Source organism: Scatophagus argus, chromosome 13 (genome assembly GCF_020382885.2).
Source record: "Scatophagus argus isolate fScaArg1 chromosome 13, fScaArg1.pri, whole genome shotgun sequence".
Classification (NCBI taxonomy): domain Eukaryota; kingdom Metazoa; phylum Chordata; class Actinopteri; family Scatophagidae; genus Scatophagus; species Scatophagus argus.
The window spans coordinates 7,885,947-7,909,419 of NC_058505.1; the positions used below are offsets into that span (position 1 = coordinate 7,885,947).

Sequence of the window (23,473 nt, forward strand, 5' to 3'; positions counted from 1 at the left end):
AATATAAGGTGCTCATTTGCAAGGCAACATGACACCTGCAAACTTTCCTACAAATGCAATGGTAATAATCTGCGTTCAAAAATATTTGTTTACAGGAAACGGCCATTTCCTTGCAGCCAAACATGTTGTGTTTTGATGAATGTCAGCAATATTAAACCGGCAACTGAAGCCACCTACAGGCAAACTAAAATCTATTCAATCACCATTAAAGCAAAGGGAGAAGTTTCATAATTTGTCTTGTAACGTTTTTGCCTTTATGAGGAAGGAGGAAAGAAAACATTTATTTGCCAGGCATTTGCTAAATCAGTGTGCAGGAGGGAAACATAACAGAGCTGTGTGTGTGTGTGTGTGTGTGTGTTCTGAGGGGTGTGGGAGGGGCAGCTGTCATACAGCTGTTCTCAGCTCTCTGAATAGCAAGGTCGTCAAGTTTGTGCTGTTTGGCTGACAGCACAAGAAGGAAGCGTGAAAAGTGAAGGGCTGCTGTCCAAATATCACAACACTGTGGCCCTGAGTGAAGGTGAAGTCTGGGTGGCTGATTTCAATGCATGTGCTCTGATTTGTGATGTCTCCTTTGAAATATTCATTTCAGATTCAGACGAGACTAGAAAGTGTTTTCATAATGTTGGAGTGTGCGAGTTAAAGTGTGTTTTCATGATGGTGTTTACAAAGCAGATCCGCAGGTGAAACATCAGCACGTACGTGCACACGAACCTTTTGTTGATTTGTTCCAGCGCTGACATTTACACGTACTGTACTGTGCAGTAGACATGTATTCTTGTAGTTGTGAAGTTAGACAGTTAGACTGTTAACAGTTAGACTGTTCACACAGTCACATTGTGAGGACCCGTCTCACTTATGGGGACAAAAATCAAGTCCACACAACGTAAATCATTAAATATTAGAGTGAAGATTTGCTGTAAGGTTAGACTGAGGTTAGGGTTAGGATTAGGCAAGAAATGTTTATTGTTGTGGTTGGGCGGTGGTTAAGCCTCCAGGAAATGAATGTAAGTCTATATAATGTCCCCAAAAGTGGTGGAAACACAACTGTGTGTGTGTGTGTTATGCCTAAACCTGCCTCAGAAAAGCTCTTCTGTGCTCTAAATATTGGTTTGAGTCCATTCCTCCACATTTTATGTTGGTACATTTTGCTCTGTTTACTCCTGGCTCTATGTAGAGGGTTTTGTATTTATTTTGTGTGCTTGCTGTAGCTCCTGTTACCCATCTGGGACCATAAAGTTGACTGGAACTTGAAAGTGACACAAAACTCCATAAGTAAAATAATGGCTGGTGTGAGTAGGGACCATATTTGTCTTTTCTCTCACTGTCTTTTGCTGTATCAACAGCTTTGTGTTAATGGACTCTTGATTGAAGGGAAAGCTGAGAGAAGAAAGGCCGAATAAATTATGCATCACCAAAATGCTGAAATGTCAAATCGCTGTAGCACTATGCTTCATATTACCACTATAAACTTTATCCAGTACACTGAATGTAGGCACAGCAACTCTGGACAATTCCACACAGTAAAAATTCCAATAAAGTTTATTTAAACACGACAACCACATCCTGAGTGAAGTTTACACATAGAGGGAAAGGTCGAAGCTCTGCAAGCTTTGGTTATAAAAAGGTCACATTGTTGTTATCTCATTACAATCCACTGTAGGTGGAGTTAAAGGATATCAGGACATTTTGCTTCTATTTCCTCTGACAATAAATGCTCCAAAAACTTTGTGAATAATGACAACAACAACTGGAGGGTGCAAGGGGTTTAACATAAAGAAACAGCACCAAAGGCTTGAGTTGCTGCGAGAGGAGAGGAGGAATTTGCGGCTAAATCCATAATTCATCACAGCACAGGCTAATGCAGTCCCATCAAGCACCTGGGACTCAGTGGGGTCTAAAGGTACAGAGCAAATAAGAACATTATTATACTGTATAGGCCCTCTTCAAAACAGTAACAATGCTCCAGCAAACACAGTGACATAAAGCTGAAGGGGGGCCGAGGTGGAGGAGGAGGAGGAGGAGGAGGAGGACAGAAACAGAGTTGCTGCTCATCAGATCAATATCCTATTCCATGGTCAACTGCACAAACTCCCTCATTTTCTTGTCTCTCCTTGAACATTTTCAATTTCTAGTAGCAGAAGACAAAAAGTGCAGTAACCATGCATGGGCTACAATGATGGCGAAAGCCAAAGTGGCAGAAAATAGAGAATGAAAGGAAAGGGGGGAAAAATGAAGGTCTGGCATGGCCTTTATTCTAAGAGGTTTATGTCTAAATCTTACTCACCCAGGTCTGCACCCTTTTCACTTAGATAAGAAAAAAAATGAATGTTATAATTAAATAGGCTTTGTTCCATCTATCACCTGAATTAAAAAAATGCTAATACCTACTATAAGAGTACCATGGACTTAATATTCCATGGCAGTGAATGGATTTTCCAATCACACTCTTTCTGTACATCAAACTGAAACTCATTACCAAATCCACAAATACAAAAATCCAAAAGCTTTGCTACAGGGTCACTAATTTTATGCACCAAAGCAGTGTGATGTCCCTATCCTCTTTATGTAATCTCCAAAGCCTTCTTCACATGAGATCAAATAAGCTCTAAATTGATCTGGGACTGGGAAAAATATGTTTCATAATTGCACAAAACTCCTGCAAGGATGATGGCTGATTTTCAGATGAATTTTATCATGTTAATAGTTTTGTTTGAGGCAATATATCACAGTGAAACAAAAAACCCATAAAGTAACATAATGCTTTAATGTAAAGACTACTTTTCTGCTATACCTATATATTCTTTTTTCATCATATACTGTTGTTTTTAAAAGTGAAATCTGGTAATAGATTAGTATGATTAGGCTCTTGTTGCTCATAACGTCAAGCACTGGCTCATCTGTTTGTTTGGATGAAGGATGAGATGAACACATGCAGAAACCCAATAACTGCAGCAATATTTTTTTATATGCTATGACATACTGTTATTGGAACTAAAACAATTAGTAGATTAATTAAACTGGCTGACAGAAAAATGACCTCCAGTTATATTCAGAATATATTAGTTGTTTTATAAAGCAAAAAATGCCCCAAAATTCTTTGATAGTAGCTTGTGCAGAAGACTTTTTTTGTCTTATGTGGTAGTGAACTGTAACTTGTTTTAGCTTTTGGTGTGGGTTGGACATTAACTTGGGATTTTCTTTCTTTCTTTAGGCGCACACACTCCTACACTCCTTTGACATTATCAGACTCACAACAGCTTCATTGAGGCAGCAGAACCAGAGATATTGTTTAATTCACACATTTTTCATCCTTGGCAAATCCTGGTGCCTTCATTACCCACAATGCAACATGCAAGTGACATCATTTGAGGCAATTACAAAAATGTTGATGTATCTTCCCCTTTAAGAGTGTACAATGGACATTTTTTGCTAATTCAGATTCATGTGGATTGGCTAGTAATAAAAAAATAACTGTTAGCTGCAGTGCTAACTGATAGTTTGCTCATTTTTATCTTGCGTCATAACAGCATAATCATTCTAACATGACAGCAGTGATCAGACAATAACCATCTTTTAGTAAGAAAGAAGTGGTCATTGACGACCAAGGATAAATTCCTCTACAGTGAAGCATTTTTGCTTTAATTCGGTTTGTTAACGTTGCGTGAGTCTGGTCCACTGAAATTTGATGAAATGAGTTTACCCAGAAGCATCCAGGAGTATTTTGGCAGCCTCTCTCTGTTTGTCTGTCTCACACACACACACACACACACACACACACACACAGTTGTGTTTCCATCGCTTTTGGGGACATTACATAGACTTACATTCATTTCCTGGAGGCTTAAACCACCCAGCTGAATCCTAACCCTAACCTACAGCAAGTCTCCATTCTAATGGTTTACGTTGTGGGGACTTGCATTTTGTCCCCGTAAGTAAGGAGTGTCCTCACAATGTGACTGTGTAAACATAGTTTTTTATTCTAATCATTCCTAGTCCAATACACTGTCTGATATGCCTTAATGTGACCTTCAGCATGAGGCCCAAACAAATACAGACAGAAACACACAGAGCTTAATCCAACCTGATACTTTGGTCTCCACTCAGCGCCAGACACTGAGACTGAAGTGTGGACATGGATAAGAATAACAAACTGTCTAAAGACTGACTGGATTCTCCTTCTGCAACACAACCTGAGAGCCTAGAGAGATGCAGAGGAGTGTGTGTGTGTGTGTGTGTGGTTGTGTGTGCACATGTGAGTGTGTGTGAGCGAGTGTGTGAAGGGTTGGAGGGGAGGCAGAAGGAAAAGGGGGGTAGCAGGTCATATCTTGGAGGATTAGTGGAGCAAGGGTCCCAGCAGAAGCTTATACTGCCGCATGCTGACATCAGATGTCAGTATATGCATTTTATCCTGCTTTCCTCTTTATCCTCTCAATTTTCTGTTGGTGCAAAAATGCCATAAGAATAGAGATTATGACTACTTTAGACTTTAAAGCACCTCGAAATATTAGAGTTACAGCCTAAGCAGCGTACTACAGCAATTTAGAATATAAATATTTTCTTTTTTGTGTTGTGTGCTACAGCAATGGACCAAACATATATGCCAGACTAAGTGTCAGTACATTTACTCTACTCAAGTACAAGTACAACTTCTAAAGCACTTGGGACTTTCTATATGATGCTATTTTATACTATATACTTTAACATTTCACAGGAAAATATTGCGCTTTTGTTTCTAAACTTAAACTTCAAATCTTTATTGTCAGTATATTTTTACATACACTGAAATTCTTCTCTGCATTTAACCCATCACTGATTGAACACACACACATGCAACATGCAGTGAAACACACAGGAGCAGCGGCCTGCCGTTTCAGGTGACCTAAGAGGAGCTTATAAAATGTTGCTTAAAAGGGAAGTCCACCAATTAACAATATTTTTAGACAAGTATCAAAATCCAGCACCATCATATCCAGGTCTAAATGATGCATTCACGGAGCTTGGGGTGTGCTATGCTAGAAGCAGCAGAAGTAGCCCCAAGTGGTTGGGCTCATGCGGAGCTGAGGTTTGGTCACCTCACTTACTTAAAGCCACGTAGTGGTATCATGTAGTGTACATAGTTAAAACCACAGTGACTCCTACCATCTACAACAGTAAAATGATGCTTACACACCAAAGTATCAGTATTAACTGTCTAATAATGTACTTTATGATAATATAATCAAGAGTAAAGGAATATTTTTTACACTGTTGTTGTGGTACTTTTTAATTAAAGTTCTGTGCCACCGCAGAAAACAACACAAAAGGACAGAAAGTTACATGACTTTTGCCTTAAAGACTTCCAATATAGCTGCAGTGTATTAGATGTTATAAAGAACCGTGATATCCGGCTTTGGATCGACCCTAAGCTACCATTAAAACCCTAAGAGCAGATGGCTCTTCTTTCTTCATTACTTCTGTCACTCACCTCCCTTCCTCACTGTCTGTTTCTCACCTGCTACCTCCCCCCACCCTCCCTTTTCTTTTTTGCTGTTCTTTTGTCCCTCTCTCTGGGCTTTCCTCCAGTTTACATGATGAGCTCATGGCCAACAAACAAACATTGGCGCCGGTCCTCGGCAGGCAGAGAGGACACAGAGCAGCAGGGCAGAACAGCAAGGTTGCTATATAACTTTCCGCATGATCCCTCTGCAACGCCTACTCACCGTACCTCACCAGCAGCACCATATTTCAGAGCGCGATGATAGCTGCTTAAAAAAATGTCCGTCTGAAACAAAACAGCTACAGTAGCAGGACGGTGCAGCGGGCAGAGAAGCCAGCCTTCAACCTGAAGCCACGTTCGCAGGTCTTCACACAGTTTTAATCGTAAATGATCAGCACATGTGACCTGTAAACTGTGCCCTTATTAATAAATTGTTACTATCTCAACATTTCCTGGTAAACACAAGTGTCAAGAGCCTTGGCAACTGTTTCATTAGTCGAATAATTATGAAAACAGTTGCTGGCTGCAGCTTCTCAAATGCGAGGACGAGAAGCTTTTCTTTTCCTTCTGTGATAGTAAATCGAATATCTTTGAGTCAGAGACTCAAATAATGAAATAATCTTAAAACGTCACATTAGTTTCCTGCAAGTGCCGCATTTGTCATGGCCAGACATTAAAGTGGCAAAACAGTTGATCTATTACAGAGAAACTGACACGAGTTGCAGAACTTAACCTAATTAAGATGTGGAAGATGAGGCTTTGTGAAAAATGTTATATTATGCTTTTAAATATTTATTTATTTATTTGTGGTGAAATATTCTAAACTCAGAGTTCACAAAGAGTTTTTTTTTTTCCCAGGTGCTTTCAACCATATTCCATTGCTTTGAAACGTCTGTCATGTGGTGAGCAGGGTTGTATAGTGGTCTGCTCAGAGATGAAAGCTTGAAACACAGACTGCAGACAGGAAATGGAATAACAAACTCCATTCACTGAAGGTTAGGCTGAAAGTGCTGGGAAAAAAAATCTGAGGAACAGTTTACTACACATGTATTTCAATGTTTGGTGCTCAATCTTTCTTTCTATTATTTTTTTTTTGTTTGGTTAGAATTAAATCTCAAGACAACAAAGTGACTCTGTGGTTAAAAACAAGACACATTATATAAAAAACATTTATCTTCACCAGCTCCTGTTACTGCAATATGTTGATCAGCTGGAAGAAAATATTGCTGCAAGGGCTTAAGAATATCGTATCAACCTGAGATTGCCATGTTTCATCTATTATGAAAATATCAATCAACATAATACATGTAAAACATAACAGATTTGGGTGTAGGGGGTGCCAGAAAATATTGACACACGTGACTGTCACCATACAAATTTTTTGTGATTCTGCTAAAACAAATGTTGTGTTTAAACTCCCTTCCTCTGGACAACGGTGTTGTAATAGGTCTTCAGCTGTTTGACTCTTATGCTGGAAAAATAACATCAACTACGACAGGAAGAAGTAAGCACCCATGACTAGTGTAAACACAAAGAACACGGGGCTGTGAAAAAATATATCACAGAGTTTATAGTATTGAAATACATCACAATATTTTGAATGGCAAGCCCTTTATGAGTGACACTCACCAACAAGCAGCCCTACTTGGGTGGGCCACAGATACATACCCTGTGTGTGCGTGTGTGTGTCATTGGGTGTGTATCTCTGCGTGTCTGAAGGTGTAGCCCGGTCATTTGTTTTCAATCACCAAGCGGCCATTTTTTTCCCCTCTAAAACGACTGTTTTGACTCTGAGGACATGACAGCCATTATCTGTTAGCAAGGATGAGACTGAAGGGGGAAAATTATCACTGCTCACCCCACCGCCACGATTCCCCCTCCAGCAGCTCCGTGTTAAAAAGGTTCCAGACTTCCACTCATTTAACACTCGAGCGAGCGCGATAGAAAAGTGCTCTCTTGGAGAGCGGCGGCGGGTGTAAAGGTTTAATCGCCCATCATGTCAGATACATCAGGCCTCCTCGTCATCAAAATCCCGCCTCTGTCACTTTGATTCGTCTCCTCTCCATCTGCCAGCTTGTCCTTCCTCTCTGAGGTCTACCTGCTTCACCGTCTTGTTTTTGAAATTCCCTGTCAGCTCGTCTGGCAGTTTGATATCCATGTGTCCTCCCTGACTTCTCTAAAGTAAACCAGGGAGGTTTCAGAATTTGGAACAAAGCAACGGTGACCAGATCATTGGACATTTTTTAACATGTTCCCTTTGTTTTCTATGGAAACAGTTGGGGTTGCCACAAGGTAGAGACTTTTTCATTTTTTGTAATTTTAGGCCATATTCACCGAGCTCCTATAAATAAAACTGATCTAAAGTATGATCATCTGTAGTCAAGATTGCATCAGCACTGAAGATTTTTCATAAGTTATAAATTCAGGCCCCTTTTCAGACTAATGGGGAGGAAACATTTGGCCAGAGCTTAATGTTAAAATAAATCCTGGGTATAAAAGTGCAGCATGAGTGCTAAGATTTGGGTCTAATTGCAACATTATACAGCAATAATATTAAATAAGAAACTTCTGAATGAAAAAAATATATATAATCTCAAGACGTATAACCTCACCCATTGGTATAAAGCACAAATTTCATTCAAGGACAAACCAAAAGTTTTACACCCTTAAGCAGCTGCTTATGAGTCTGCCCGGAAACTAAGACTATTTTGCACATATAAAGTATTTTTATAACAGTTCTAAAATGGTGATGACTCAGTGCTGGAGGTGAAGCAGATATTTTGAGCTGTGGTGTTTTAAGTCACTTATCTTTGGGTCAGTTCAAAAATCACCTAAAACACAAGAGGCAGTGATTGACCTCACAATACAATCCATCACATAAACGAGAGAAAGATTGCATCTGGTTTTCCAGCACATTTAAAAATACACAAGAGTAATATCCACTTTAAACAAAACCCACTCTGAACTGAGTGGTAGAACAATTGCTTTTTACAGATAATTACAGCCAGGCAGTGGATCTGCATCTGTCCGAAGTGCAGGGAAAAGAGCCGAGGAAGCAGCAGCAGCCCCACAGACGTCGCTGTCAACTGTAAAATCATATTACTCCAAGGTGTGACATTACACAGAGACTTTTGTGGGTAGAAAAATACTGCATGAGAGACACAGCTTGGGGCAGCTTGCTTAATGAGTAGAGCGTCCTTCAGCTGCAGCACTGAGGATTTAACCTCGTGCCAGCAGTTTGCAATAGAAAAGCGCCCTTGGTTTTGAATGGTATTAAACAATGCTTTTTAGCCCTGTTTTGTGAGGAGAATTTTCTTCCAAACGACCACAGTTTAGCTAATCACTTCAGTGTGAGAAGCTGAACATTTTTTAGCCCTTTAGAAAAAGCCTTTCATTAATGTTTAAACGTTTAAAATTTTATTTTTCCAGTTTCATTGTGTTTTACGGGTTTTATCTGTTTTTTTTTATTGTTGTTGTTATTTTATTGTTTATTATTGTTGTAGTGCAGTTCTTAATTGTTTTAATGTTGTTTTTCCCTCAAAAATCACTTCATTCTTATGATTATCATTATTTACTTTCAGGGTTGTTGAACCTTCAAAGAGCTGACTAATCAGAAATAGGTATGAAACGGAAAATAAATATTGAAATTCCATTCATAAACAGCGGTGTAAGGAATATTCACTTTAAGTTCTTCATTCAACGTCTTATTTAAGTAAAGAAATGTATTACAATGCCGAAGGAGTTCAGTGAAATGCAGTAAAATGTCCCTGTCACTATTTCACTATTACATCTGTTTTTTTTGGATTAATGTTACTGCTTCATTAATGTGTTTGTTAGATTTTATTGCTAACCTGTGAGAACCACACATCCCTATAAAGTTAAATGAACTCAGTCTCAGCTAATCCATGAGGGGTTAAAATAATTCACTGCACTTAAGAAGAAGGGGAAATTTCTGACACACATTAAAAATCACCAAATTTGAATGAAATTCATATGCCAGGAAGAGTGGATTATAAAGGTACATAAAGAGAAATACTTGATTAAAGTACAAATACCTTGAACTTTTACTAAAAGTAAGTAGGTAAATGTACTTTCTTGCCTGGTCATAACTCAGAGTAAAAACTACATGCATGTGCCAAGACCTCTAAGCGAGCTAAACTGCCTCGACATGAAACGGAGGAAAACGTAGAAAGTACAAAAAGCCTTGTAACAGTGAAGTAAACTTCAATGAGAGATAAACCAAGCCCAATTTTAGAGAAATGAAAGTGAAGTTTAGGTTTAAATAATAATAAAATAATGCTTTGAATGTTGTGCCCACAACTCTGCACACCTTTACCCTGGCTAACAGCTTCATATTTGAGATAAGAAAAGATGCTCAGACAGTTTATGTTTATGTGTATGTGTGCAAAAGTGTAAAAGTGAGAGCGAGAGTGTAAGACACTGGAACACAGCCATATCAAGAGCAGAGCACAGCAGGGCAGGCGGAACCAAAGGTCTGTTCCACAGAGGGAGTGATTAAGGCGTTGCGCAAGGCCCACAGGGGAGAGAAAGGGCAGAAAGCAGAGCTCATTACCCATAATGTAGAAGAAGAAGAACTTTCACCCAACGCTGCATGGAAGACACACACAGCTCTCACAGCATTGCTTAGAAAATCAAGCTCTTTGTGCTTCTGCTGAACGGAGCGCAGTGAAAGTAAATGTGCTGCTGATTTACTCTGCAGATGGGTTTTTTGTCAGGAGAAGAAACAGTCAGTGAAGACCAGTTTCAGATGGGAAAAGAGGCAGGGCGGCCTTTAGGGCTTTAAGCGCACCAGCGTTTTGACTTGTTCTCAATTTCTACATGCAGTAAGGGACCATAATAATGCCTTCAAATACCTGATGGTGTTCTAATTATCCTTTGTTGGGGTGGGCAATATGACTTTTTCAGGCAAAATGTGAGGATTTCCTGCTTTGCAGTTTTACGTCTCTGAATATGTTTAGGTTCTGAACTGCTGAAAGGAAAAACCAAGCAATTAGACGTCACCTTGAGTCTGTGAAATTGTGAAGGTCATCTGTCGCTACTTTCTGACATCCTATTAACAATTTTTTACGGCTCATGCGATCACTTTCCCTCTTTTTTCAGGCTGACTGGCAGGGATAATCAGTTAACTCCGACCACGAGGTGTAATAATGCTGCAGTCATATCAGGGATAGTGTAATATCAGGAGTTTCTGCTCTCATCTTCCTGAACGCTCCTGTACATCCGACTCATTGCTTCCATGTCACTGGGTGGCACTAAGCTGAAGAGCCCGAACAAATATGGACGCCTCATTTTAGCCAAAGACCAAAGTGTATATGGTTGGGGTTATATTGTCAGCGCAGCAGTACTTTAATCCTCACACAACCAACTCTAATAATCACAGAAACGTCTTGATGAAGTGAGCTCTCACACGTACTTTATGTGGGAATCTTTCCCATGTGAATGCAGCATTAGCGCTCACATGAAACAGCACTGCGGTGTCAACTGTTTACATTCTGGACCACAAAGAGGACAAAACGAGACCTTCTTTGATGTTTGTCACTAAGCTGGCCGCTCGTGGAGTCACATGCAGACAGTTACAAGAATAAAAGAATATAATGAAAATTATGGCTGGTTGAAATCAGAGGGTCCAACTTCACAGTACATGCACACTCAGGTCCTCTCGTCTGACCTACCTGGTTGATGATGTAAATGCCGTAGTCAATCCTCTGCCGCCTGAGGATCGGGTGGAGGTAGTGGAGCCAGTACTTCAGATGGTTTTCTCTGTGACGGAACGGGATGATGATGGCAACCTAAGCAACAGGGACGGTTTCAATTGATAATTTGTTTGTATTGTATTTCGTATTTCGGAGCATAAAACCACATTCCTATCAGCTGGAGAACCATTCAAACACATAATTAAAACAATGCAGGCAAAGGAAACAAGACACAACAATGAGTCAAGGTGCATGTCTGAAGACACTCTTTCTCTTTCAGATCTCCAAAGAGTGTTTGTTTGAGTAATTACGGTTAAACGAGCTTTGTTTCATCCTACACTAAACTGTTCCACCACCAGAAAGTCATTTCCCCAGAAAATCCCTCTGGCTAATGTCACTGTGTACATAAAGTTGGTTCTCATTCATTATGAATGAAAGAGCTCAGTGAAGGTGCTCTCCATGGCTTTGCAGATTTGAGGCAGATCTGAGGCCACCCTGCATCTCTGTGCTTTAAGTGAGTCATTGTCAGCCGTCCAAACAGTCCAAGGTTGAACTGTAATTTACCGTGAAAGTTCATGGTAATTTGGCGCTCAGATGAGGACTGGAAACAAATTGGCCTTGGTTTCTCTATAGTTAGGTATTGTGATGGGTGCACCTAGTTTACTGTTATCTTCACTGCTGAAAGAGGCACCTTGACCTCAGTGAACGTTATGCAGATAAGATTTCAAACACCTAAATGGACTCATCTTTTTCTGATGACCACATCCGAAACCACATTTACTGTGCGAAAAGTGTTTGAAGCTGCCTTCCAGACCGCAATTCTGTGGAGAATTTAACTTTAATAACTTAAATCCTATACTAAGAGAAATTGCGGAGGCCCATTTCTGCCAGGAAAAATTGAAAAATAGGTAAAAAGTTGGAGTTGATAAAAACAGAAAAGAGTGACCCAGGAAGTCTTATGACACACTACGTCAAAATTTTAACCAATTCAGGCATAGTTTTGACTTTCATAATTCTGGCAATCAAATGCAATTAAAGACAACAACAATCTGACTTCACATCTGAAAAATTGAATGTTTAAGAGCATATCTAAACTTTTAAGTGAGACTTTTAAGTGAGAAAAATGCAACACAAGTGCACATCAGAAGCGACAGACTGTGAAAAACAAAAACAATTTAATTCAACCCTGAATTCACATGCTTATCAGATAATCTCATCCTGGTTTTTGAATATTAATGTGGTAACAATATGGATGCCACAGGGACGTATTGTATTTTATTGCTGGAAGCATTTAAACATGTTGATATCTGTTTGAAATTTGAACAAAAGTCTAGAAATTGTCCACATGTGCTGCTGCTCCAGCGCATTTCCTAAAACCACTGATATATTATTTTACTTGATGTCAGGGTTAATGATAATAAATAACTTTTCTCTGTGGACAGCGACTTACAGTTAACCTAATCTAATGTCATGTGAGCAAAAAAAAAAAAAAACAATAATTAATATGTGAATTAATAGAAAAGTTTCTAACCATCAGTTAAACATTTATTTTTATCTACAGTGTTTCTGTGTACATAACTTGAGGGGATGTGAATTTTCCCATTCAGGAACTTAGTTTTCAGATTATTCAAACACCACATAAAGTCACAACACTGAAGGACAGTATTAGATTTATTAATATAAAAATAAAAAATTATTGACTGAAAATTTTAACGTTGTTACTTATCATATTGATTTAATAACTTCATATTTTGATGCTAAAATTCTGACGAATGACAATTTCAAATCTCATCGTTCTTACTTAGTGGCTCATAACTTTTGATTTACCCTGAATTCTTTTCCAGTTTTATCCCGCACAACTTTGTGTCTTCATGCTATTTGCTAAAATGTGTGAGTCTGCATATTTTCTTTAATACATGTAAAATACAGACTGAGAGACCCGTACAAACAGACCTTCCATCTCGGCCGACAGTCAGGCGGTGTGTAGCGGCCTCCTTCCGTCACGTTGGGATTTTCCTTCTGCACTCGTTCCATCGTCATCTGGGAGCTGAACTCGATCAACAGACGCCCCACTGAGGAAATAAGGAAAGAGGGAAGAATTAGTGAGATGAAGAAGATGGGGGGGGGGAGACAGATGATGGGAGAAAAGCAAGAGAGGGAGTGAAGGATGTAGGAAGTGAGGGACAGAGGGAAGGAGGGAGAGAGAGTTTTCAGCTTCAAAGCAACCCTGAATGTGTATCAAAGCAATGTGTGCAGAAATAATGGTTTCAAGGGACATGCTCTGCATAATGCTGCATTTAATAAGATGCACAAACTCTGGAAAACATATATTCCTGAAAAATAAACAAAGACTTTGAAGTCAGTTAGTGTAAACACAACATGAAAGGTGATTACGCTGCTCAGTGATGAAGCCACACCATATATCACTGCAAATCTATCCATCATTCCTTTGAGTACTGACGGATCAAATGCTGTCTAAATGCTCGTGCTCGTGTGCATGAGATTGTGAGTTCAGACTAATTCAAAAGAAGGGCTGGCCCTTAAATCTCCGGCCTGGTAAATACAGACCCTCGTTCAGGGAGCCTGGATCATTAAAATATATGAGCAACTCTGGGCTCCAACCAAAGCCCTGCAACCTTAAGCCTCATTTTAACAAACTAGACTTTGTGTGCCTGTGTATATGCAGTTTTCTTCTTCTCGGTAAATTCGACGAAAAACCAGCAATTAACTGATCCTCCTAACAAGTACTGTCTGTGAATCCAACCTGCTATCCATTAAAAACACATCAATGAGCCGCACTGTTGCACTGGGTTACTTTGCCTCAATTACAACGAACCTTGGCACTTTAGATCATTCTGTGCCAATCTCATACACACTTCTGCTGCCGTAAATACACATTAGCACACACGAGTATGTGTATTAATCTGCAGATGAAAACTGTTCCCGACAAAAGCAAGTAATAATTACTAAAGAGCTACCATGTCTGGTTGTTTGAGAAGACTATTCAGCTTTTTTCTTTAAACAAATTAAACTATATATTTATTAACTGTTTTTCAAGATTTACATCTTCAGTAGTAATGAATGGGCTCGGCGCTGAAGGAAGTGTACTCGAAACAAACAAGTTTATACAAAGAGATGCTCGACCGGGTCTGCAGGCTGAGGTGCTTATACCTGTTGTGAATGAAACACTCCAAGACAGCAGAGGAGCAGCACATGATAATCATTTAAATCAGGATAAGAGCTCACATGGTGCTGCACAAAAAAAATGACCAAAGTAAATGTGTTAAAAATAAAAAAGGACCCAAATTACCGTGTTACTTTCTCACCTCAACACCTCACGCCTAGCCAATTGCTGCTTTAAGCGAGACACCAAAGAAATGAGTGCATGTAAAGGGGATTCAGATGCTGCTTGAGGATTTCTGAAGCTTACTGGTGAAGGTAGGGAAGCCGTAAAGTATTAAGAAATAAGCTGACACACTGTTGATATTGGACTTTTCACTAGATTTGTCGACAATAAGAAAACTTTATAAAAACATAGTAAAATATTGAAGTTATTGTATTTATTATATTGTACAAATATAATATTGTAGTTACAACCACCAGATAAATGATTACGCCACAAGTGATGAGAAGCACATGTAATGTATGTTTTCAGTGTCATGATACACGTAATGCAGAGAAGACAGACAGGTATAAGAGCTAACAATCAACGTGTGAACTCGAGAGGTCTCCTCCAATCAGCACTCCTCACTCCTCATGGTCGATGCCAACGAGGTTACACGTTCATAACACACCTCTTTATCATACCACTAGAGCGGAATGCAAATAGTCCCAGCAGCCCGTCCGTCCTGACCACTTCTGCACATCGCCCTCCACCCCCTCCGCCCTCATCCACGCTCATGTCCCTGCTTCCTCTTCCCCCTTCCTCTCTCATACCAATGAGACACTTAGAGAGACGCATGGCCATTTAGTTAGCTCTCAGACAGCAACAGAGACACACAGCGACGGAAAATGCAGCCTATATCACAAAAAATGATGCTATTTTTACACCATAAGTTGATTACCTGGTAAAGCAGTGACATCGTTAGATAGAACTTTTTGCACACCATTTAAATCTAAACAAATAACCCACTTCAGAGAACTAAATTATGTTGGTTTTTTTTTCAAGTCTGAGATCAAGTAAGCATTGTGTGTTTTAAGTGCCCTCTGTGTCTGAGGCAAACAAAGCTAACTAACTATAATGTGTTCGGTTAAGAGCTGTTCAGCGTGCACTGGTGCACTGCGTTGTGTCTAGCCCATCTTGAGGGTTAAAAACTAGGCTAACAGAGAAGCCCCTGCCCAACCAAACAAGCAGCAACATGCCTGCAGTAAGATCTAACACGCAGCCTGAGTGTGAATCAGAATCTTTCAAAAACTTCTGCAGGGATCAAAAGTTGGTCGGTTGGAGCCTTTATGTGCTGCCGAAGGGCTCTGACGTCTAAGATTTGAGAGTTTTCAGAAGTTGGAGGAAGCAGCCAGTCCGCCTCTGTGCAAAGATAAAAAAAAATCAGCACCAGCATCTCTAAAACTCATTAAATTACACGAACCTTGTTTGCTAAATACATACACAAAGGTAAACGTAGACAACTCTTTGTGGGAGTTTTGTGCTTTTAACTTTTAAACAGCAAAAGGCAGCCAGTGGGAGTGACTTCCAGGAGTCAACCATCAGGTAGGAGTGTTGTTTGTCAAGATGGCGACAGCACAAAACTCCCAGGGAAACCACATTTTCTTTTCTGTTTGGTAGCTCTTTCTCCTTGCTTTATGCTAAGCTAAGCTAACAACCTCCTGAATCCAAAGCTCTATTTAACACACAGACATGAAAGTGGTTTCAGCTGTCTCACTGTTTTGACAAAACATCAGCACGACAATTAACTAATCCTTCAACTCGAGATATTTATTTGATATTTAAAGATATTTATTTGCTTATTTGTGTTTGTCTTCAGGATTTAAGTCACCACCAACATAACTCAACAACAGACAGAAACACAAAGATGTAGACTATGTAGACAGTTAGAACCATCTGACCAAAGCTGATGAGCCGCACAGGAAGTGATGTACTTCACTCACATGCATGTTGGTTTTTTCAGATTTGCCAGTCAGCTTCCAAATCATCCGGTGACGTTAGCAGAGGAGTTTTTAAAATAAACACTGACATCATCCTGTGTGGCTCTTACACGGACAACATGAATAATGAAAAAGTGTGTGTGTGTGTGTGTGTGTTGTAGAAACAGGGAGGAAATGTGCATGTTGGAACATGTGGGTTTGAGCTCATGGTAGTGAATAAAGAATTGATAAATGAGAGTAGTGATGTGTGGTAGCCTTATAGAAGTGCAATTATCACACATCCACACACTCACACACACACATGTAATAAGCAGATCTGTGCGGTGATATTACAGTAATACATTATAATCACGCTTCTAGATCGTTCTATCTGGGACAGCCACTGCACTTTGGGAGATACATCACTGCATTGTCTGCAAATATACACGGTACATAGGCATCCACACACACACACACACACACACACACACACACACACACTGTACACACCAAACCCCCCAAGCCCTCCACAATAATGAAGAACCAAATCTCTGAGCTATTAGGTTAGTAGCACATGTACCAACACGATGCACTGAAAGCGGACCTGAGGCAGCAAGCACTCAGAACACACACACACACACACACACGCACACACACACACGCACACATTGAGTCGGCCTATTTGAGTCAGCCCTGGTCAGACTTAACAATGAGGAAAGAAAAACAGGGGGAGATGGGAGCACTCGAATGTTTTCATTGGTTTGGAGGGTTTTGTGATGCAACATCCATTCACAGATGTCTCACTCTCTTCCTGTCCCATTTTGTTGACTTGTCCTGCCCTGTCCTCACCATACAACTCATACGACAGCCGAAAGATCACAGAAATACTGCAGACAGCACTCACACCTCACTTACTCCCACTCTCTAGAGGCTGCAAAAGGTCCGTCTGGTTGCTGGTAATCAAGACTTGATCAGAGGCAGGACCTGATCCTGCATCCCTGTTTTGGTAGACTGGGGGACAACTGACTGCAGTAGGCATGGAGCAACATAGGCAACATAATAGGCAACATATTGGCTGTGATGTGAACATGACACCCGGTTAGAGACGAGAGAGAGAGAGAGAAGAGAGAAGTTTTGGCACAATGCTCTGACGAGTATCGAAATTAAGTTGCTGTGGCGTAAATGCGTTTCCGTTTTCGTTCAGACAGCAGTGAAAGACTGACTGAAGGAAACTTCACAAAGAAGATGTCACAAATTAACCACCATCATGCTGGCTTCCATGACAGCGCTTGTTAGGTACTGGGCATGTGCAGTTCTCAACGGAGATGGGAATGATACGAGATGGCTCACTCTTCACCTAAACAGTAGAAATGTCAGAAAAAAACAAAACAAAAACACATGTATGTGCTAATTCTAATTAATAACAAGTAACCACAATTTTACATTGATTAGCGTGTTCAAACAGAACTACTGCAAACAGAACTGAGCCATCAAGTCTTCTATTAGCCTGAAGAAAGTTTAAGATTCTAACCGAATCTTTGGGAAAAAAACAAGCATCATCTTGTTAAACACTGAATTCACTGCTTCTTCAAAAATAAATAAATAAAATAGAGAGGGAGAAAAAAGATGTCTTTGTTCAGTGATTGCAATAATAACTTTAATTCCTCACAACTATTATGTCTCCATGCATGGTGGGTGAATGCTAAATTAAAATCAGAAAACATCCTCCTACACAAGTGCTCAATAAAAAATGATTTCAAAGTGATTTCATTTGGGCTGCCTGTGACAGCACAGTCACTCATCAACTTTCTTGTTCATGCTGTGTCCTCACCAAGTCTCTGGTCAGGCCATCTGACCGCAGAAACTTCACGACAGGCTGGTTGTTAATCAGCAGAGACTTTTTGTGCCTTCATGTTACTTGAGTGACAACTGAGGCAGTTCCAGGGTCAGATTTCAGTTAGAAATTCTGAGTTCATAATTGAGTTCGGTTCTTTGGCTTCAGGGTGAGTTAATGATTGGGAAAAAAAAAGAAAGAAACTAGATGAAGGAAAGTAAAAGGAGAGAAAAGGAAGGTAGGGAGAGACAGTTCCTCTCCTCCTGCCTCCCACTGACACACACTGTGTGACAATGGAGACTTTCAGCTCGCTGAATGTTATTAGCCTGTCCACTCCCTCCATCTCCTCCCTTTCTCCCTCTTTCAATCATTTACAAGTGCCTCTGCCAACTGTGGACTGTAATTGCTATTTTTCCAGAGATGGGAGAAAGAGAGAAAACGGGAAGGAAGTAGAGGGGAACAAAGAACAGGAGATGTGATGGAAGGAGGGAATGAGAGTCATGTCAAGCAACTGCGGGTACAACACATTTTATATTCCCTTTTTGTCTTCTCATGTCACCTCTTTTCAAGAGTCTTCATTGTTGATCCTCTGAAAATTATTTGTTGCAAAGGCTGTGTTCAACTATGAAATCCTGTTTTTGTGTGTGTGTGTGTGTGTGTGTGTGTGTGTGTGTGTGTGTGTCGGGATCAGAGGATTATTGGTATCTAAGAATCTCCTCCACACGCAAAACATCCAATCATCTGTTTGTGTGGGTGGTTATTAATGCATAACACCCGGTGTGTGCGTGTGTGTGACCACGTGCGTGCGTATGTGTGTGTGTGTGTGTGTGTGTGTGTGTGCCCACGTGCGTGCGTATGTGTGTGTGCGTGTGTGTGTGTGTCCCCTCTAAAAAGAAGAGACGAAGGGTTAACAGCGGTGTGTTCGCCACTCACAAAAGATTTCAGAAAAGCCTGTGACATCCACAAACTGGCAGCTTTGTTCTCACAAGTCATGTAGCTGGAAAATGAAATTCAAACGATGAAAAGGAAACATGATTTATATGACAAGGACAGATAGTCCAACTGAATTATTCAGGGATAATAACATAATCTTGATAAAAACAAAAAAACCAAAACCAAAAAAAAAACAACCACTCTTATCTCTTGAGCAGAAATCAAATGGATTCTTTGAAGTTAATAAAAACTTTAGGTGACCTTTAAAAAAGTAATGCCAAGCATATGGCAAATATCTGTGAATCAAGAGACAGGAAATAGAAACAGAGTTGCAGTGTGGGAGTATTATGTCCGTACAGACAGTGACTGGCACACGGGGCATTTTCAGCGTTTGGACTGCATGACTCTCTCCAGATTTATTCATTAAAAAGAGGAGCAACTGTGTTAGAAGACACCCTGAACATAAAAACATACTGTAGGGAGAGCAGTCAACCACAACTCCCAAGGTGCATTTTGCTAAGTAACATCAAAAAACTTCTGAAAACTTCTAGCACTAACGGCGAGTGGAACCTATAAATTATGCTTTGTATGAACATGATTCATCAAGAAGTTTAAATCAAAGCATCTTTGGATTATAATTTCTTTTTTTTGCTGCAGCAACAGCAGTTGTGGATAATGGCCATCTTAGAGTTTACAGCCTTCTGCCAAACTGAAATAATCGATATAATGGACATAATTTTGCAAAGTTGGCCACAGAATAATCCCACAGTATTGTTAAATCATCCTGAAGACTCCAGTGTTTCTGTAATGAGAAACAATGAGGATATCATTTAAAGAAAACTTTCAAATGGAAACTTAAAGTGGAGGAAAATTACTCCAGGACCAGCAGCCATTTCACATCTGAATTAACAACATTACACAGGCAGGACCAAAGCTAAAGCAGCAGCATTATATACTACACTGTACGTCAATAAAATGACAGATAAAAGGAATTTTGTATCTTTAAAGTTCACTGAAACTTTGAAATCAAACTTATTTTGTTCCCATGTTCACACCACATTAGCGGTCATACAGCAAGTTTACTTACAATCTTTAATCAGCAGGAAAAGTACTTTTTTATTTTCTGATATGATATATGGCAAACAACCTGCGGACACACAAACAAGTAAATAGGAAAAGTCATTAATGAGTGTGTATTTCAAGGAAGCTGATGCTTCAGATGCCACTACAGATTCTGGAAAAAAAAAAATCTTTGATGTTGCCATTTCTTACATCAAGCAACAGCACTTCTGTCAGCTTCTATTGAAGTCCAACTCTGTGCAGTGTTCAAGGCTCCATTCAAAGCCAGCGTTGTGGATCGTTACCCAAACAATCGAGACAAGGAGCACTTAATGGCTCGAATCCATGTACACAGCATGTTCGCTGATGTGTTTTTGTTCCGAGACGGAAGAGGTTGGAAGTAGGGGGGCATGAGACAGATGGAGGAGAATGCATGTAATACAACATCGTACCCTGGCACGGGAAAACAGGGCGTGCGAGGGGGAGGGAGGACAAAGGCGGCAAAAGAAAAAAAAATTAAAGGAATGACAGAGCATGAACGAGGGGAGGAAGAGCGATGCTATTTTAGACAGAGGGGCAGGAGAGGGCGAATCAACAGACAAACAGAAAAAGAGAGGAATGAAATGGCTGAGGGAAGACGACAGCAGAAACACAAAGTGAAGGCCGGGTGACAGATAGTGTGAGGCTGTGAGCCAAACTCCATGGAAACACGACGCCAGCAAAATGAAGGTGTTGTTTCTCTACTCTGCAGTGCTGTTAATGTAATTGTTAGCTTTATAACACAGGACGTGATGAAAATATGCAGATATTTACAGCCTGCTGATGTCAACAGAACAAATGACAAAGAGTGTAGCGGCCTCAGTGGGCCTTAATTCACTGTATTATCAAACTGTTTATAGTGTCCCTTCGGGGTTTCTGCAGGGCTCAGCAATGGAACATTTTTTTTTTCTTAATACCATAGAAAATGCAATGCAATTCCTTTTTCTTGGCCACACTGACCAAAGTATTAAAGTATGATGGAAAACATGCAGGGAGTTTTACTGCTTCTCAGCAGAATGTAACAACAGTTTCTAAAGATACAAGGACCCGGATTAACAGCAGAAAATGGATGGACAGATTAACTAACCAGATCAACCAATGAAAAACAACAAGTTTTTGCTAAAAATGACACTTGTGAGACATCGAACATCCTATAGCTACTGTACCTAGCAGCAGTGGGAGTGTTTGTGTAAAAGACTGAACAACCTGACGTGAAACAATCCCACTTTTAGTCCAGAAGTATCCAACTTCATTTGCAAATCAAATGTAGATGTTGTTGTAGACGTAATTTCTATCTAATTAAAGCTCCTTGCAAATTATTCACATGACTTATTGCAAGTTTTTGTCCCTAAAATATTTTTGGCAGAATCAAAGAAATCTGTGTCGCTTTTCAGCCTATTTGTCTCAACATTCTTGGATGTTTTTCCTTTACTTCATGTAAGTCAAGCAGAAAAATTCCTCAATCAAAAGAAGAAGAAGAGCAGAAAAAAAAATGTAATCACAAGGACTGGTGTTCAGCTGCCTCTTAAAAGAACAGACAATTATGCAAACATAATTCTTGATTATCGGCATCCTATTAATCTGGAATTAACCTATTCCAAGTAATCTAGGGACAGCAGCCACAGTAAAGCTGTGCTCTGTGCTGCCTCTGACAACCACACAAACTTGTGTGTATTTCCCTAGATTCTGTTTTTGGCAATGATCTGCACTGTTCCGTCTATTACATGACATCAAATCTGCATGACTGGCAGAGGAGACGACACTAGCACGCCAGCATGTGTGTGTGTGTGAGTGTGTATCCGTTTGGCAGTATAGCTACAGGTCTCACTACCACCGTCCAGCTGGCATACTGATGTGGTAGTTGGCACGTACACTGACACACACACACACTCACATATTACAAATGCAATTCTCAGAAGAATGAGTATCCTGAAACGGCCGCAGCCAAACACATGAAGACTCCAAGGTCACTGAGGTTGTCAGAGACCTTGCGAGGCCTCGTGCGGTCATGTTGGACGGACACGAAGCGGCGCAGAGAGCTGAGCTCAGGCTGCCAGAGGATTACAATGTAGACTCCACTTTTCATGCTGCCAGGACACTTCAGCTGGAAAAACACACTGCAGAATATATTCATCATTGGTCCAGGACTGTGTTAGATTTCACAAGTACAAGAGTCAAGAAACAGGAGGCATGTTAATATACAGTCCGTCATCATGCTTTGTGAATTTGAACTGAGCTGAAAACGTTCTGTGAGGCAAACAGATAGAGAAATACTGAACTATCCATCATTAAGGATAACAATAAGCTAACATGAAACAAGTCAGATACCTTTGATGCTCACTAAAGGCTGATTTACGGTACGACACTTTTGATGAATGTCGCTTAACAGAAGTGAGGTGTTTTTGACAGAAACAAATCTTGCTCAACACTTTCCCTTCATGTCGCACCTCACACCTGCTCTCAGCCATTTGAGCGGCTGAGACCAGAACCAAAATGGCTTTCAAATCACCGGTGTTGGTATATATGGATTCACTGACTTTATTTCCCAGCCACAGTGAGTGAAGGGAACCTGCTGCTTGCAGACAAACTGGGAGCTGATCAATCAACGTCTTTACATTAATAAGTTAAAACCATATACAGCAGCACATCTGTGTGATTTAAATAGCAGTCTGTGAGAAAACGCTTCACTGAAGGCTACAGACATGCACTCTGTGAAAAACACAGGGGGTCCCTGCTTACCATCAAGATGACCTTTCACTGAGGCACAAATTGAAAATGATACACAACTTTTTAATTTTCTGTTGACGGACACTTGTTAAAAGTGTTGAGCAGGAGGCAAGGAATTAAAAGGCTAAAAGCAAAGACAACCTTTAAGATAAAATGAAACATAATCAACGTTAGCTGATTTCAGGAACAGATCTCAAAATCCTACTACTTCTGACAACTGAAATGTCAAACTGAACGACTGGATGAACTATATATCCTACAAACATAAATTCACTGGTGTGTTTCATGTCTGCCCGACCCAGAAGGATTTTTTCAGCGGTGGCTCAAATGGAGAAGGAAAAACTAAATACTGAAATACAAGGAGAACTTCATGTCAAACATAATTCTCATTGAACTGAATCTGACACTGGACATCTCTGAAGGCTGTACTTTAACACTTCTTGCATGCATGAGCGTATCTACATGTATTTGGACACACACACACACACACACACACACACACACACATAAACCCATCTGAGAGTATCAGTGCAGTGTCAGTGTATCAGTGTCCCTCTGTTCACGTCCTTCTTGATCTGCCTCAGCTTTAATCTCCTTTCCTTTTTTTCT

General features: G+C 40.1%; 1 protein-coding gene across 1 annotated transcript in view; it reads right to left on the reverse strand.

Moving 5' to 3' along the window:
- Positions 1-23,473, reverse strand: part of b4galt2 (UDP-Gal:betaGlcNAc beta 1,4- galactosyltransferase, polypeptide 2) — a 130,365-nt gene that overhangs the window by 53,201 nt on the left and 53,691 nt on the right. Inside the window, exons 3-4 of the mRNA XM_046408497.1 lie at positions 13,144-13,262; positions 11,170-11,286 (exon numbers count right to left, since the gene is read on the reverse strand). Coding sequence (XP_046264453.1) covers positions 11,170-11,286; positions 13,144-13,262 — 236 coding nt within the window. The remainder of the gene's footprint in view (positions 1-11,169; positions 11,287-13,143; positions 13,263-23,473) is intronic.